At 36.0% G+C, this 19206-nt stretch overlaps 1 protein-coding gene across 6 annotated transcripts in view; it reads right to left on the bottom strand.

Moving 5' to 3' along the window:
* The window catches only part of DENND4C (DENN domain containing 4C), a 123050-nt gene that overhangs the window by 35263 nt on the left and 68581 nt on the right, over positions 1 to 19206 (bottom strand). For 5 of the 6 annotated variants that reach the window (XM_020967297.2, XM_020967298.2, XM_020967300.2 and 2 more), the window contains 4 exons: positions 12867 to 13012; positions 1619 to 1654; positions 1394 to 1524; positions 256 to 388 (listed from right to left, as the gene is read on the bottom strand). In XM_020967297.2, the coding sequence (XP_020822956.1) occupies positions 256 to 388; positions 1394 to 1524; positions 1619 to 1654; positions 12867 to 13012 (446 nt within the window). The remainder of the gene's footprint in view (positions 1 to 255; positions 389 to 1393; positions 1525 to 1618; positions 1655 to 12866; positions 13013 to 19206) is intronic. The other variant, XM_020967299.2, reaches the window with a different exon arrangement.

Genomic DNA, 19206 nt, shown 5'->3' with positions numbered 1-19206 from the left:
TCCAATTTATGTGTGTCCCGTCCCCTCACTCCTCCTTCCTTCCCCCTACCTATGCCCAAGAGAGCATAAGTTTTTAGAGGCAGGGACCAATTTTTTAAAAAATTTTTAATCTCCTATACTGAGCATAGTGTTTTATGTATAGTAAGAACTCAATACGTTGAACTGACTAGCTACTGACATATGAATTACTTGTTATACATACATGCATATATTTTTATGTTTTAAAAAACACATATTATGTCAAGTTCAACCCACCTGTTTAGTCCTTTTAGCCATGAGGGCTGGACTGTTTGAAATGTTATTTCCTGCAGGATGTCTGTTGAAAGGAATTTTCAATGCCTGTGGTCTATCAAAAAGCTTAAGATCCAGTCTGGGAAAGTTTTTGTAGCTTAAGAGAGAGAAGGGAATGGTATTAGTTTAAATTAGGGTTTTTTTTTCTTTCCGTGGTTATTTAAAAAAAAAACCAGTTAGTTCATTTTCTTCCAAAACTTCAATTGTATCTATGTATTTGATAAATTTAGCCCCCCAAAAAGTGAGAAATTTTTTTAAAAATCAAACTAGATATTTAAATTACACAAAAATAATCACATTCTGATACCTTATTTGACAGACTGAATACTATCTTCGAGTTTGTGATGTGTCAAAAGGATAGATAATAGTATACAACTGAAACTACAACCTGTATGCCAGTGTTAGAAATCATACAAATATTTAATGCAGACATTTAATTCTAGTTGTAACTGTACTGTGAAGAAAAAAAAACAAACGCTAAAAGTCAGGTTCCAGATGACATTCTTTTTTTCTACCTGATTGTTAAAAAATTAGCTAAAGACATACTTGAAATAACAGCTTCTTTTAACAATGTTTCCCTTAATGACTTAGTCCAGGGGAGGGGAACCTGCAGCCTCGAGGCCACATGAGACTCTCTAGGTCCTCAAGTGCGGCCCTTTGACTGAATCCAAACTTCACAGAAATCCCCTTAATAAAAGGATTTGTTCCATAAAATTTGGACTCAGTCAACAGGCCACACCTCAGGACCTAGACTGCCACAGGTAGCCTCTAGGCGGAAAGTTCCCACCCCAAGTTAGTATATGTAAAAAGCACAATAACCACACAATCTATTTAAGATTTGAGGTATTTTAAGGTTTATGAAACAAGCCTATAAAACTGTTCTCAAAAATGCATCTCATTAGCTCATTAAATTGTGGTAGGAAAGAAAACTGAAGTTGTTACAGATATTTGAATTTATATCCAGATTTTTCTTTGATGAGGTGATTTTTTTTTAAAAGAAGATATCAAAGGAATCATAAAATATATACTTAAACTCTTATCTCTTTATTTCTTATTCTAGAGCCAATAAACAGTTCTGTTTTCTCCTGGTTCTACAGATTACCTATATTTAGGTGACAGGTCTTGTCCATCACTAACAGGTGGCTCTGGTGGCATTATTAAGACTGTATGTTCACTCTTCTGGGAGTCATCTAGCTCTATCAACCTGGTATCTTCTGCTGAGTCTAAATCAACCTGAGAAAAAACAAAAGCCATAACCCCCAAGTAATTTATATAACACATAATCCAGAATGTCAATATAGATTTCACTGTTATTTAAAAAAAATACCTTATCTGTTTTTTCAGTGCCTTTATCAGGAAATAGCTAGAAAGAAAAAATAAAATCAGATAAATGTATTTTTAAAAAGTATTTCCCCATATTTCCCTTTTTATAATCAAAGGTGACATAAAATGAAAATATGGTATCTCTAGTCCAATCTATTTAAACAAGTTAGTGACTCTGAAAATGATGTCTAACAAAAAAAAAATAGTGAGGGTAACAATTTATTTTATTTATTTTCTGTTTTTGTTTTTTTTTGGTGAGGCAACTGAGGTTAAGTGACTTGCCCAGGGTCCACAGCTAGTAAGTGTTGTGTCTGAGGCCAGATTTGAACTCAGGTCCTCCTGACTCCAGGGCCAGTGCTATATCCACTGTGCTACCTAGCTGCCCCTTTATTTTTCCAATATTTAACACTTATTTTCCCTTTCCTAATCCTGCTTAAAATAATACAATAAAAACAGAACCCCTTGTAATATGAACACATTATCAATGTGCTAAATGATGTCTCATTCTGCATCTTAAGAGTTAGTAATCAGAAAGTATTATCAGTTTATCTGAATAGTGATTGGTCACTGTAGTCTTTCAAAGTTGTTTGTTGCTACAATGTTGTTACTGTATAAATTGTTCTGGCTTTGATCACTTTTGTCCAGTGTCTGAAACCATATCTTTTATCATTTCTTTATTACATAATAGCAATCCATTACATTCATAACAGAATTTGCTCAATTATTCCCTGAAGGATGAACATCTTCTTAGTTTCCAATTCTTTGCCACTACAAAAAGAGAAGTTATCCATTTTTTAAATGTATGGTTCTTTTGGCTCTTTCTTTGGGATACGTCTTAAAAGTGGTGATTTTAAAGGCATTTTTTTCTTTAAAACAGCCAAATAAAATTGTTGAATATCTTGGTTATATTGATAGTTGCTGTCAACTTCTACTTTAAGGAATACCCGCCCCCCAAAAAAGTTGAGTACTTTTATCAAGATCAAACAAGCCATCCGATATTGCCTCTTAGAATTGGCTATATTTTCACTGCTATAGCCATTATGAACACTGTTATTTTATATCTGCCTTCTTCATTGGGTTTTATCATATACCTCATGTTTCTATAAATTTTTCATTCCTTACAGAATGGCAATAATCCATTACAGTGGTTGAGCCATTTCCCAATCCTATTTAGGCTCATACTTTATTTCCAATTTTTTTGTCACAAAAAATGCTAAGAACATCTTTGTAGACATGGATCTTTTTTTCTGGCTCTCAATAATCTCCTTGTGGAGTGTTATCAGTATGGATTTCTCTGAATCAAAGGGTATGTGCAATATAGTAACTTTTCTTGTGTAATTTCAGTGTTCTAGAATGTGCAAACCAATTCATAAATAAACCAGCAGTAAAAAACTGTAGTGCTTGTTTTTCCTAAGTGTCCTCTAACAATGAATTTTCATGTCTTAACTAATTTAAGTGCATGAAGTGATAGCTCAGGATTGTTTTAATTTCAAAACCTTTTCATCCCTACTCAAACCTCCCATCACTCCCCCTAATGCCATTCTCTCAGATGAGAACCTTGTCTCGCATTTTTCATAAAAAATTAAGGCCATTCACTGTTAACTCCATTTTCCTCATCTCCTATCACTAAGGTACCTTCTGCCACTCTCTCCTCTTTCATCCATCTCATATGATGAAGTGGCCTTATTCCTTACCAAGGGCTTACCCTTCTACTTGTTCAAGTGATCCCATTCCATCTGGTCTCCTCCAAAAGACTGCCTTCAATCTCTCCCTCTCTATTGGCTTTCCCTACTGCTCACAAACATGACCCTCATTCTGAAAAAACCCTCACTTGATCTTCTTCCTCTGATAACTATCATCCTACATCTCTTTTGCCCTTTGTAGTTAAACTCTTTGAAAATGTCATCTACAATAGATGCTTCCACTTTCTCTTCTTATCTCCTTACAATCCAGCTTATTATTGCACTGAAACTATTCTCTCCAGTCACAAATGATCTCTTATTTGCCAAATCCAATCATCTTTTCTCAATCTTCATTTCTGACCTCTCTGCAGCCTTTGATACTGTTGACCACTCTCTTTTCTTGAGCTTTTGGGTAACCACTCTCTCCTGGTTCTTTCTATATGACCACTCATCTCTGTCTCCTTTGTTGGATACTCTTCCAAATCATGACCTCTAACCGCATGTGTCCTGCAGGGTTCTGTTCTGGGTCTTCTTCTCTTCTCCCTCTATACTACTTCATTTGGTGATCTCATCACATCTTATGGATTTAATTTCCATTCCTCTGCTGATGATTCTCAGATCTACCTATTTTGCCCCAATCTCTCTGCTAACCTCCAACCTTGCAACTCAAACTTCCTTTTTGACATCTCAAACTGAATTCCAGCAGATATCTTAAACTCACTATGTCCAAAACAGAACCTATTATCTTTTCCCCTAAACCCTACCCCCCTTCCTACCTTCCCTATTACTATGGAAAACAACACCATTCTCCTAGTCCCTCAGGCTCACAGCCTAAGAGTCAGTCATCCTGGATTTCTTACTATCTCCGACCCCTTACATCAGCTATTGCTCAAGCCAGTCAATTTCACCTTTGTAATACAAACACACCCCCTTCTTCTCTGACACTACCACCACTCTAGTGCAGGCCCTGATAATCTCATGACTAGATTACTGCAACAGTAATCAGGTGGAACTGCCTACCTCAAGTTCCTCCCTACTCCAATCCATCCCATCCTCTATTCAGCCACTGAAGTGAGTTTCCTATAGCATCTCTCTCTCTCTCTCTCTCTCTCTCTCTCTCTCTCTCTCTCTCTCTCTCTCTCTCTCACACACACACACACACACACACACACACAAAATATTCCAATGGCTCCCTACTGTCTTCAGGATTAAATGTAAAATGCGACGCTTGGCCTTCAAAGCCCTTCACAACCTAGCCTCCTCCTATCCTTCCAGTTTTCTTATATCTTACTCCCCAACACATACTCAAGTGCCACTGGCCTCCTGAATGTTCCACAAACAAGATGCCCCACCTCTTGGCTCTGGGCATGTGCTCTAGCTATCCCTGTGCCTGGAATGATATCCTTCCTCCCCTCCAATGAATGGAGTTCCTTTAAGTCCCAACTAAAATCTCAACTTCTAGAGGAAGCATTGTCCAGCCCTGCTTAATTCTAGTGCCTTCCTTCAATTAATTATCTCCTTTTCATCCTGTTCGCTTGTTGTCTTCCCTGTTAGATCACAAGCTCCCTGAGAGCAGGGACTGTCTTTTGCCTCTTTTAGTATCCCCAGTTTTTAGCACAGTGCCTGGTACACAGCAGGCACTAGATAAATGTTTACTGATTTATTTTGAATAACTTCATATGTGGTTGAGTTTTTCATTTGCATTTCTTCTTTTGAAAATTTCATTTTCACAGAACCCAGGTCAAACATCAAGTCCAAAGTCAAGAAGTAGGTTAGAAGAATGGGCAAATAAAAAAAAGAACCCTACCATAATGAGCTACCATATGGTGTCAGACAAGCTCAAGACAAAAATCCAGAACAGAATTCTTGAAAACACCTATAAGCAATGCCTCAGAGAAGAACATGGCTTGGATTCAAATGTAAGTAAAATTCTTGGAAAAAATGAAGCAAGAATTTTCCAAAAAAAATTTTAAATTGTTTTTATACATGGAATGAGAATGTTTGAGGTGAAAGTTGGAAAAGAAATGAAAGCTATGAATAAATAACTGGAAAAGGGATTAAGGGCTTGGCATAAAGGTACAAAATCTTGCCCTAATAATAGAGTACCTAAAAATTCAAATGGATCAAACAGAAACCAATGACCATGTGAGGCAACAAGAAATATTTTTTCAAAAGGCTAAAACAAATTTTAAAAAATGTTTGGTATCTCATAGAAGAAATGACTTAGAAAACGGATTGAGGAGCTATTGGGCTATCTGAAAGCCTTGACTAAAAAAGAACTTATTCATCTATTTCAAGAAATCTTAAAAGAAAACTGCCCTGATCTCTTACAATCAAATGGCAAAGTGGAAACAGAAAGAATTCATCAGTCACCTCCTCAAAGAAACCCCAAAAGGAAAACTCTAATCTTGACCAAAATCCAAAGCTTCCAAGTCAAAGGAAAAATATTTCAAGCAGCCAGAAAGGAAGAATTCAAGCAGCCACCACTATAAAGAAACAGAGAACTTGGAATACAGTATTCCAGAAGGCAAAGGATATGGGCCTACAGACAAGAATAACTTACCCAGAAAAGTCAAGCATAATGCTACAAGGGAAAAAATGGACCCTTAAAGAAATAGAACTTCCAAGCATTACTGATGCAAAGACTAGAGTTCTTTTAGAAATTCTAAAGTATAATCACAGGACTGAAGAAAAACATTAAAAGGCCAATGTGATGAACAATGATAAAGGACTAAATAAGAATGAATTGCTCACATTCAGATATGAGGAAATGATATCCCCTCTGAACCTTATCTGAGAGTCCAATTACACAAGGACTAGGAGTGACTCTTATTTTTTGATGAACTTAAGAAAGAGAATGGATAGAGAGCAGATGAGGAATACACTGGGGTTGGGGGGAAGGGAAAGGAAGGTTAGGGGAAATTTTCTCACATAAGTAGGGTGCACAAGTGGACATTTATACAAAGAGTAGGCAGTGGTGGAATGGTTGAGAGTTAAACCTCATTCTTAACTGAACTAGTCAAAAGAAGAAAACACGTGCGCACATACACGCACACAGCTGGGAAGAGAAATATATTTTAGTCAATAAGGAAATAGCAGGGAAAGTGGAGAAAAGGAAGAGGAATTAGAGTAAGATTAAGGAATAGAGTAGTCTTAAGCAAAACAAATTTTAAGAATGTTAAAAAATATTTACAGGTCTTTGTGAGGTGCCAAAGAATGGGAACGTAAGGAGGTGCTCACAAATCGGGGAATGGCTGAACAAATTACGGTACATAAATGTGATGGAATATTATTGTGCTGAACTCTTATCAATGTTAAGATCAACTAGGATTCTAGAGGTCTTATGAAACATGCTACTCACTTTCTGATAGGGAGGGGAAGGAGACAGAATGAGACAAAATACTTTTTCTGAAATTTCTGGAACCTGGAAAACTGCTTTGATAGAATGTGTGTTTGAAATGGGTTTTGTTTTTCTTGTGTTCTCAATTAAGAGTGAGGGGAGTGAAAAAAAAGCAGATCTTGTATGATTACAACAAAAAATATTTTTTAAAAAAGTTCACTTTTGTAAACCTCTTATCTACAAGAATAGCAATCTTACAGATCTGTGTCAAATCTCTACATATTTTTGCCAGATCTATGGATAAAGGAAGAAAATAAGGACCAAAGAAAATGCAGAAAGCATTACAAAATGTAAAATAGATAATACTGATTTTAAAATTAATAAGTTTTTGCAAAAACAAAACAATGCAACCAAAATTAAAAGGAAATCAGAACTGGGGACATTTTACAACAAATATCTCTGATAAAGGCCTCATTTCTAAAATATATGGAGAAATGAGTCAAATTTACAAGAATACAAGTCATTAAACCAACTGATAAATGGTCAAAGGATAAGAACAGGCAGTTTTCAGATGAAGAAATTCAAGCTATCTATAGTCATGTGAAAAAATACTCTAAATCACTACTGTTTAGAAAAATGCAAATTAAAACTCTGAGGTACCACCTCAGACCTTTCAGACTGGCTAATATGACAAAAAAAGGAAAATGATAAATGTTGGAGGGGATGTGGGCAAACTGGGACACTAATGCAGTGTTGGTGGAGTTGTAAACTGATCCAACCACACTGGAAAGCAATTTGGAACTATGCCCAAAGGGCTATAAAATTGTGCATACCCTTTTATTCAGGAATACTATGGCTAGGTCTATATCCCAAAGATATCCAAAAAAAGGGAATAGGACCTATCTGTACAAAAATATTTATATTAGCTCTTTTTGTGGTGGCTGATAATTGGAAATTGAGAAGATGCTCAATCAACTGGGGAATGGATAAACAAGCTATGGTATATGATTATGATGGAATATATATTGTGCTGTAAGAAAAGACAAGCAGGATGATTTCAGAAAAACCTGGAAAGACTTACATGAACTGATGCAAAGTGAACTAAGCAGAATCAGAAGAACATTGTATACAGTAACAGTAATACTGTATAGCAAATGACTTAGCTATTCTCAGCAATACAATGATCCAAGACAATCCCAAGGGATTCAAGATGAAGGATGCTATCCGCCTCCAGAGAAAGAAGTGATACTGTCTGAAGCATGCTATTTTTCACTTTCTGTCGTTCTTTTTTCATTCAAGCCTTCTAGTGCAAAATGACTAACACAGAAATGTTTCACATGATTGCACATATATAAACTATATTCAATTGCTTACCGTCACAGGGAAGGAGAGGGGAAGAGAATTTGAAACTTAAAAACTTTTTTTAAAAAGCTAAAATGTTGTTTGAACATGTAATTAGGGGAAAAAATAAAATATTTTAAAATCTTTACACATTAATATTCTTTGTGCAAAAGCCTTCAAGTTTTATTTTTGAAACCAAGGGTTCTTAACCTAAGGTCTTTGAACTTTAAAAAAATATATATTTTAAGAACAATTTCAATATTAACTGAAATTTGTTTCTTTTGTAATACTATGTATTTTATTTTATGCATTTAAAAACAATATGCTAAATAGCTATCCACATGCCTTACCAGAATGCCAAAAGGTTTTTGCCTTTTGGACACAAAAAATGTTAAGAACCCCTGATCTATAGTAAATTGCTTATTTTTTATTTTCAATTAGTCAATTAACAAGTATTTCTTAAATTCGTATTATGTGCCAAGCACTGGAAATAAAAAACAATAAGCCACACAGGTTTGCCTGACCTGTAATTTTGAAAGATATAACTTTCCATTATCCTCTAATTATTAGTTTCTTACACAATAATATTCAACTAAATTTGTGTTCCATAATTTTTTTTCAGACACCCCTCAACCAATGGGCACCCACTTCATTTTCAGGTTTTTAGCACCATAAAAATGCTGTGACAAATATTTTGGTATGTCTAGCAGTGAGACACTAGGTTAAATAATTATAGGCATTTTTACTAAATTTCACAATTTCAAACTGTTACCTAAAATGATTAGACTAATTCACAGCTCTATTAGCACTAGTGCATGAGAGAGAGAGAGAGAGAGAGAGAGAGAGAGAGAGAGAGAGAGAGAGAGAGAGAGAGAGACAGAGAGACAGACAGAGACAGAGAGACAGAGACAGAGAGAGACAGAGAGAGAGAGAGAGAAGAGAGAGAGAGAGAGACAGAGAGAGTGAGAGAGACAGAGAGAGTGAGAGAGACAGAGAGACAGAGAGTTAAAGGATTAATTAAGGGCTCACTACGTGACAGGCATGGCTCTAACTGCAGAAGATACAAATATAAGAGAACAAGACATTCTCTACCTTCAAGAAGCTTAAATTCTAAAATGGAAAAACAAGAGGGTCCCAGCATGCCTGTGTTCCTGTAGCCCTTCCAACAATGACCATTTTCATCTTTGTTGCTGTTGCCAACTATCAGGGTTACTTTAACTTGCATTTTTCTTTAATTTCATAATAAGTGATTTGGAGAAGTCTTTCATCTGCTTATCAAGTTTACAATTCTTTTGAGAATGATTTTTCTAGTATAACATATCTTTATCATAAATATCTAATGAAAAGACTTTATTCCCTTTCAACAATTTCCCTTCTTATCCTAGCTATGATTTTATCCATCCAAAATCCTTTCAATATCATGAAATTTAAATTGCTTACTTTGTCTTGCAATGTATTATCTCCTGTTTGGCTACAATTTCTCTCTTTAGGCAGAGTTATAAAAGCTATTCATTTTTCTCAAATAATGTGTCTTTTTATATTTAGGTCTTTATTTCATTCGGAATTGTTGCACATGGTATGAGATGCTGGAATGAATGTTGTAGTTGTTTTTTTTGACAGAGTGCCTTCCAGCATTCCCAGTAGTTCTGGTCAAACAGGGAATCCTACTCTGAATGGTTTATGTTCTTGTGTTTATGAAACAATGGTTGATTGATTTGTATTGTTTATGACTCTTCTTTATCCAATTTGTTCAATTTTCCTACTTATTTTTAATCAGTGTCAGATAACTTTAATAACTATTTCCCCTCTTTTTCTAATTCTACTAATTTCATAATGTAATGGGGACACTATTAATTTTGTAGCATAATCTGAGTAGAGACATCATTTTTACTACATTGGCATAATCCAGTCATGAACACTATCTCTAAAATTATTTCTATCTTTATTTCTGTAAAAAACTGTCTTGTAATTCTATTTATAAAAGTCTTTTTGTGTGGGTAGAATAACCTCCAGGTTTTTAATTTGTTCAGTTGTGTTCTTCATGAACCCATTTGAGGTTTTCTTGGTTTTCTTGGAGTGGTTTGCCATTTCCTTCGCAAGCTCATTTTACATGAGGAAACTGAGGCAAACAGTGTTAAGTGACTTAAGGGTCACACAGCTAGTAAGTATCTGAGGCTGGATTTGAACTCAAATCTTCCTGACTCCAGACTTGGCACTCTATCCACTGCACCAACTAGCTACAGATATTTAATACATTTTGCTATTTTATGTTGCATTTGTCTTCTACCCAGGATCTTCTTAGTAGCATACAGAAATAAGTACAGTTCGTAGACTTATTCTGTATTCTACTACTTTACTGAAACTTTTAACTGTTTTGATTAATTTTTTTGTTAATTCTCTAGGGTTCATTAAGTACACCAATATATCATCAGCAAATAGAAATAACTTTGCTTTCCCTTTGTCTATGCTTATTTCCTTAATTTCTTCCTTTCGTCTTACTGCTAGCTAATATTGCTAGTACTGTTAAATAACAAGAGACAGTAGATGCCTCCTTCAAGCTTGATCTCAATGGAATAGTTTCCAGGGTGCTGACTCTTCATTTGAGACAAATACTTTTGACCATATTATAGAAAGGTTCTTTTATTCCTATGGTTTTTAAAATAATCATTTTTAACACAAATGAATACTGAATTTCTGTCAAAGGCTTTCTCTGAGTCTACTGATGTACTAGTATAATTTAAGATTTTCATTAATGTGATTAATTATGCTAATAGGTTGCTTCAGGTTGAACTATCCTTGCATTCCTGATACAAATCCAATCTGGTCATACAAAATAGATTTTGGATACACTACTGAATTCACTTAGCTAATCCCTATATCTTTTCCTTTCTAACTGTAGGACTCTCCATTAAATTTCATCTTATTGGATTTGACCTATCATTCTAATCTGTCGAGATCTTTCTGGATCCAAACTTTATCATCCATTATATTAGTTACCCTCCCAGTTTTTTGTCTTCTACCAATACTGCTAAATATATAATTTTTAAATCTATCTATGTCATTGCCAAAAATATTAAACAGCACAACACCACGCAGATGTTTGGAGAACTTTACTACAGACCTTTCTTCAAGGTGACTTACACCATCTTCTAGACCAGTAATCACTCCATCATTTTGACAAGAATATGAAAGATTGTATAAATGCTTTGCTAAAATTTTGACAAACAATGCTGCTGCCTACAAATCACAAAAACACCAGGATCTAAAAGATGAATCAAAATTATAAGTGACCCACAGGGCAATTAATCAGCACATGGTCCATAAGTAGACTGACGCATAATACCAAAGATAACTTGCCAGAAGAAATGACATAAAAGTCTAGGCCATTAATGACTAGAACAATCCAAATGTCACAATGGAATCAATGAACTATTTTTTAAAAATCAGAGGTAGGCTCCGGCACATTAGGTAGATCCCCCTGTGGAGGATTTATGGACAGATATGGATAAGAAATGCACAAGATGAAGTAAGCACTGGCTGCAATCCTTGGCTGGTAGAGAATAAGGATTGGCTGGTAGAAAGAGATTTAAATCCAGGCACAGATCCTCTGAGATCTTCAAGTATCACAGAAGACGTGTGTTACTGAGGAGATGAATAGTTTACAATGATTTAAGCCCACAACATCAGATTTTTTTCCATCAGACTAAAAGAGAAAACTTCATTTGACTATTAAACACGATACTATCATTAACCTTTTTGTAAATGTTTCTTTACAGACAAGAACAAAGTTAAGCAAAAGAAAGTCCTGGCTTCCAAATAATAATTTCCTTCATTATTCCATCCCACATTTGTGGCTGAACCTTATAAACGCCACATATAAATCCTGGATCCAATTATTTGTGAAAATATTAATTTTGGAGGAAGTAAAACATTTGGTCAGTTTTAGCTAGCACCTGAAAATTCTCCACATTACCAGAAGAAAAAGAGAAAATTATGCCAACTACCTAAAATATACAAAGTATTGTAGGCACACAGATTAAACTGCCTAAGTTTAGAATATTTACTTTGTGATATTCTAGAACTTTACCACAAATTGGTTACAGAGATAAAAAAAATTTTTTTAAAGATCCATTTAATGAAGGAACAAATATCCTAGTCAAAACAAGGAACATGAAGTAAAAAAAAAAATATTATATTCAGGGGCAATTTCTTTCTTTCCCTTGGGAAATGTGCAATTTAGGCTTTAGAATTTAAAATATTTCCAAACATTATCAAGACAAAAAAGAAAAAAGTCATTGTAGGCAAATCAGAGAAAATGAAAGCACATGGGGCTTTTGAATTGAACTCTTTTAAACAAACTCCCCATATTATTAACTTCTTCCAATTACTACTAGAGCTTAAAAGTCTAACTCATTAACTAGAACATTAACACTAAGAGAAACCTCTATAAAATGGTCTTTACTGGTATAATGAAAATAAAACAAAACATTAACAAGGAAAACAAATCAGTCTTGTACCAGTAGAAGAAACATAATACTCTAGGGACATAAGATTTAGCACAATTAAGTACCACTGAATAGTACCTTACATTGGATTGTAAAGAAAAAAAAATTTAAACATTACAGTAAAACAAAATCCTCAAATATTGCTCAAATAGCACCTCAAATAGTGTTAGGCATAGTTACTATGTTGGGCAGTTTGGTTGAATTTCATTTTTTCTCTTTTTAAATTGTTGCTACAAGAGCTAGTTTAGTCAGTAGAAAAGGCAGAAAGGAAATATTTGGATATTTAAGGTGACATGAAAAGACATCAATTAAGATTTTTTAAAGCCCTGGGACACATATTACACTTACTTTATGTTAACATTGGTACATGAAAATACTTTTTACCTTTTCTATGCAGTCATCAAAAAATGCCAATCCAGTATCTTTATCACTTACAAAGCTGCACTCTTCAATGAAACGGATAAAGATCTGGGTTTTAGTTAAAAGAGTGTAGAATTTCGTATATGCACGATCTCGGCTTTTTAAAAATCCTAGGGAAAAAAAAAGAAATCAAATTGTGTACCATAAAATTTAATTGTAAGTGGAACCAGATATTCTATACCAAGTATGATTTTAAATTTTCACCTACACTTTCCTCACTCTAATTTATCTACATACTAGGATTACAAAACATATGGCATCTATAAAAGGCGACTATTACCAGACTTTTTTTTTTTAATCTTTCTTATGATGACAAATCAACCAGTTACTGGGGAAGGGAAAGAAGAGGTAATATAAATCCAATCAACAAGTACTGATTAAGCACATACCACATGCCAGGTGCTAGGGATATAAGAATGAAATAATTTCTACTTATAAGGAGCTTAAAAGATAGCAATCATTTAATATGCCTTCAAAATATAGTTGAGCAAATGATCGTAATATTCCCCTTCAGGCTATAAATGATGAAATAGGCTCAGAGTTATTTTGAGTTAAAAGGGGACAAAAAGAAGGAGGTAGAGACATTTAACTTGGGTACTAGAGTAAGTTATACAACTACAGGATCTTATTTGCTACAACGGCTAGCACAGTACACAGTAATCTACAAACAGCAGGAAACTTGTTGAACTGAAATGAAATTCTGATAGTTCTTGAAATGGTCTTTATCTGGTTCCAGTAAATGGGAAAAAAATGAGTGACTCAACACTTGTCTTCCTATATTCACCCTGGAAAATGTGAAATTCATATATTGTTATTCTTTTCATTTTACTAGACTATTTAATCCATTCACATTTCAAGTTATAATTGTTGGGTTTCAGCTTTCCCTCATATATTTCTTTGGTTTTGATAGCCACATATCTAATCAGCTGTAGCATACTGATGCTTTGGCTCTACCACATCTCTCCCCATTCATTCCCATACTTCACAGCCAACATTCTAGTTCAAGGTCTCTCTCACCTGGGTTCCTGCAATAGCCTCTAACTGGTCTCCCCAATCCATTCTCCACACAAGTGCCAAGGGGATTTTTTTTCTGAAGTGAAGGTCTGACTCCACATATAAACTACTCTATTTGGAATTCAAAGCTCTTATAACCTGGCCCCTTCCTAGCTTTATCATACTAATATTATTGCCATCCATGCACTCAACAGTGCAGGCAAGCAGGCTTTCCTCCTGTTCTTTCTATACAATATACCACAGCTGTCCCCTTTGCCTGGAACATCCTCCCTCCCGACCTTGATCTCTTAAAATCTTTAGCTTCCTTGAAGATTCAGCTCAAATGCCACTTTACAAGAAACCTTTCCTGATATCCTTACCTTCTAGTGGTCTACACAAACGACCTTTTATCTGTTCTATATATATTAATACATGTCTATATTTTTCTCCTTCACACAAAACACAAGCTCCTTGAATGCGATGACTGTTTCAATTCTATCTTTCTATTCTCAGAGCCCAGCACAATACAGGGCATGTAGCAGATGCTTAATAAATGCCAAACCGACTGATTGATTTTTATTTCCTTCCTCTTTTAAGTCATTATTTTATTCCCAGGATTAGTTCTGCTAATCACAGCTCTGAGGTACAACTGGGGGCCCACTCTGCCCACACTGCAGAGTGTCTCTCATGGCTGTAGGCACACTTCACTTCAATCATCTTTCTGCTCTCTCAGTGCAGCTATATCCTTTGGACTAGAGATGATGCCCTGATGAACTTAAGTCTTTAAGTCCTGAAATTCTTGACCTATGTCCTGATTGGTGTACACTTTCACTCTATCTAGGCCACAAGGTAGTCAGAAGAAGTGATACAGGGACACTCTCAAGGTCTCTACTAAGAACTCTGGAATTGATTGCATGAGATGGGAGATGCTGGCAAAGGACTATCCAGCATGGCATGCCCACATCAAAGAAAGCGCTGTATTCTATGAGCAGAGCCAAAATTGCAGTAGCTCAAAAGAAACATGAGATGCACAAATATGGAGACATCTCCACCCCCAAATAGTCATATGGAATATTTGTGCCTGACTTGTGGTAGAGCATTCCAAGCTCATATTGGTCCAATGAGCCACAGTCGGACATGCTGTAACTTGACTCTTAACAACAGTGATGTCATTTTGGTCCTCTTCAAAAACAAAGAACAACAACAAACCAACCAATCTAGGCCAGCTCCAGCCATGCTTCATTCTATACCCTGGCTATCTTCTCACCATCTATCCATCACTGTGTATACACATACCATTTCTTCTGCTCTAAAAACATCAATCAATACTTCCATTGTTACTGTAAATAATGTGTCAATCTACTCCAGTTTGGCTTTACCTAGCAACCTTTCAACTTTCTAACATGTGTAAAAAGCTCTTAGCACAGTGCCTGACACAAAGTAGGCATAACAGATAAACAAATAAATACTTATTTGCTTCCTTTCACCCAAACCAAATAAATCCCTGCCCAAACCAAACAGATCCCTCCCCAGATACAACTTCCTTTATGTGTTGTTTCCCTCCACTATAGAAGCTTCTCAGAAAAAAGGACAGTTCAAGCTTTTGTATTTGTATCCCTAGTGCTTGACGCATAATAATCACTTAATTAACGTTTATTCATTCCTCTATGCTTACACAGGTTCTTGCCTAGCCCTTCCAATTTGCCTGTACTTTCCCAAGTTTGTTCCTTCCACTCTATTCTGAATTTTATTTTCTAATTCATGAGCTATACCCTTACTTCTTAATTCGCAGGCAGATCCACCAGCAGGCTACTGCAATATTTCAAAAATGAGGTGAAGAAAGCCTGCACCAAGGTGGTGGCAACAGTCAGAGGAGAGAAGTGATTATATTCAAGAGATGTTGTGAAGATGAAATTGACTGGCCTTGGCAACAGATTAGACATGAGAGAGAGAGAGAGAGAGAGAGAGAGAGAGAGAGAGAAGAGAGAGGAGAGAGAGAAGAGAGAGAGAGAGAGAGAGAGAGAGAGAGAGAGAGAGGATAAAGAGTAAAGGATGATACCCAGGTTTTAACTCTGGGGAACTGGGAGAATAATATTGCCCTTTACAATAATAAGGACTTTGGAAAGGGGGGAAGGGAGAAAATGAATTCAGCTTGGGACGTGTCGAATTTGAGCTGTCTATTTGACATCCAGTTAAAGATTTCTGAAAAGCAGTTGGAGATATGAAATTGGAAATTAGGCCAGTATAGGTAGATCTAAGAATCATCAGCTGAAAGAGCACTTCTAGGGCTATATCCCAAAGAGATCAAACAAATGGGAAAAGGACCCACATGTACAAAAATATTCATAGCAGCTCTTTTTGTGGTGGCAAAGAATTGGAAACTGAGAGGATGCCCATCAATTGGGGAATGGCTGAGCAAGTTATGGTATTGAATGTAATGGAATACTATTGTGCTATAAGAAATGATGAACAGGCTGACTTCAGAAAAACCTGGAAAGACTTATATGGTCTGATGCTGAATGAAGTGAGCAGAACCAAAAGGACTTTGTACACGATAACAGCCATGTTATGCAATGACTAAGAATGTTAAACTGAACCCTTCTCAGCATTACGAGGATCTAAGACATCTCCAGAGGCCTCGGGATGGAAAATACTGTCCACATCCAAAGAAAGAACTATGGAAGTCGAATCACTATCACTTATTTTTACCTTCTGTTGAGTTTTGTTTCATCTTTCTGATAGTTCCTCCTATTGGTTTTAATTTTTACTTACAACTTCACTAATGTGAAAATATGTTTAATGGGTATGTAAATGTAAAGCCTATGTCAGATTGTGCACCGTCTTTGGGAGGGTAGGGGGGAGGAAAAGGGAGAAAAATTTTCAACTCAAAAGCATATGGAAAAAAAAACATAAAAAAAGGGAAAAAAAAGAAAAGAATCATCAGCTGAGAGATGGTAATTAAATCCATGGGACCTGATGAAGTCACCAAGTAAAGTAGTATAGAGGAAGAAGAGAAGAGGGTCCACGACAGAACCCTAAGGACACATAAGGTTAGAGTCCATGAGCTAGACAAGGATCCAGCAAAGGGGATACAGAAGGAGTGGTCAGGTAGCTTATGAGGAAAACCAGGAGAGAACGGCATCCCAAAAACCTGGAGAGGAGAGTGCCAAGGAGAAAAGGATGATCAACAGCGTCAAAGGCTGCAGACTGCTCAAGAAAAATGAGGATTGAAAAAAAGCCACTGGATTTGGCAATTAAGAGATCACTGATAACTTCGGAGACCAATATTGGTGGAATGATAAAGCCAGAAGCCAGAATATAAGGAGTTAAGAAATGAGAGACAGAGTGAGAGAGAGAGACAGAGAGAGAAAGAGACAGAGAGAGAGTGAAGGTTCCTACTGGCCTTTCAAGTAGCTTGATCACAAAGGGCAGAAAAGATATAGGATGATAGTTGAAGGGCATGGATTAAGTGAGGTCTTTTTAAGGATAGGAGAGACATAGGCATGTTTGGTTAGACTGGGAGAGATGGAAGATAAGTAAGCAAGCAGGGAAGACAGAGGAAGTAATTTTTTGTAGAAGATAGGAGGGAATGGGATCACTTGTACAGGCAGAGGGGCTTTCCCTGGCAAAGAGTAGGGCAACCTCTTTGTGTGAGATAGGGGTGAAGGAGGAGACAGTGGCAGAAGGCATCTGAATGATGAGATGGAGAAGAATTCGTTCTCAGCGAATGGCATCAAGCTAACCGCCAAAAAAAAAAAAAAGAGAGAGAGAATATACATAAAAAGATATGGAAACCAGTTCTTTAAAAAAAAAAACAAACAAGGATATAGGAAAAGGAACAATCACGTCATACAATTCTTTTTAACCATTCAACAATCAAATTTTCACCTGATGAGTATTATGTACCTGACCAAGTCCCTCTAAGAAAATTTTCTCAACTTTAAAGACATACTCTACAGACTACTGGGATCCATTAACAAGCACAGAATTTGAAGAGGAGGCAAGTCAGGCATCAAATCCAAGAACAAAAGATAAAAAATTGGTAACATGAGCATTGCACACTGATATGCACAAAATTTTTAAAAGCCTAGAAATATGCCAAAGATATCATACAAATGGAAAAAGGACCCACATATACAAACATACTCATAGCAGCTCTTTTTGTGGTGGCAAAGAAATGGAAATTGAGAGGATGTACATCAATTAGGGAATGGCTGAGCAAGTTGTGGTATATGAATGTAATGGAATACTATTGTGCTATAAGAAATGATGAACAGGCTGACTTCAGAAAAACCTGGAAAGACTTGCATGGTCTGATGCCAAGTGAGGTGAGCAGAACCAAGAGAACGTTGTACACAATAAACAATCACGCTATGTAATGACTAATATTGATAAACTTAACCCTTCTCAGCATTACAAGGATCTAAGACATCTCCAAAGCCCTCATGATGGAAAATGCTATCCACATCCAAAGAAAGAACTATGGAATTTGAATGCAGATAGAAACATACTATTTGCTATTTTTTTTCTCTTCTGTTGAGTTTTGTTTCCTCTTTCTGGTGGTTCTTCCTATTGGTTCTAATTCTTACTTACAATATCAGTAATATGAAAATATGTTTAATAGGAATGTATAGCTTCTACCAGATTGTGTGCTGTCTTGGGAGGGTGGTGGGAAGGAAGGGGGAGAAAAATTTTAAACTCAAAAGTATATGGAAGTGATTGTTGATAAATCAAAATAAATAAATTTAAAAAAAAAAGAATTAGGTGAAAAAAAAAAGCCTAGAAAAAGGCCTCCACTGTATTGGTTAGACCTTCAATCTTGCACGCATAGGAAGACGCAGACAAAAATTGCATAGATGAAAAGTGTAGGTGGCTGAGATTTTTAGTAGTGAATGGGGTACCCCACAACAACGACATTGTGGATGCATTATAGCAAAGACTAGAGAAAAGAGAGAATGAGAATAGAGAGAGCAATTAAGAGATGATGAAATGTCATAAGGGCCTGAATAAAGGTGGTCTCAGTGTAAGAGGAGAGAGTTGACATAAGAACTACTGCCAGGTTACCATACTGAGGCTAATGAATCAAACAAGAGAAAAATCACAGGTGATTAAAATTGTCATGCCATCAACTAAAGTAAGAAAGTTGGAAGAAAAGGCAGTTTGGGAGGTTAGCAGAGATGATTTTGGATAAGCTGAGCTTTTGGTGCAAGTAGAGAAGTGAAAGGACTGAGCAGTCTAACAGGCACCTGGAGAAATGGAGGATTAGAGCTTAAACAACATACTAAGTGCTAGATCTAAAAGATTAGGTAGA

Source organism: Phascolarctos cinereus, unplaced genomic scaffold, assembly GCF_003287225.1.
Source record: "Phascolarctos cinereus isolate Bilbo 61053 unplaced genomic scaffold, phaCin_HiC Scaffold_4;HRSCAF=312, whole genome shotgun sequence".
Taxonomy (NCBI): Eukaryota; Metazoa; Chordata; class Mammalia; order Diprotodontia; family Phascolarctidae; genus Phascolarctos; species Phascolarctos cinereus.
This window is presented reverse-complemented; position numbering and strand designations above follow the sequence as displayed.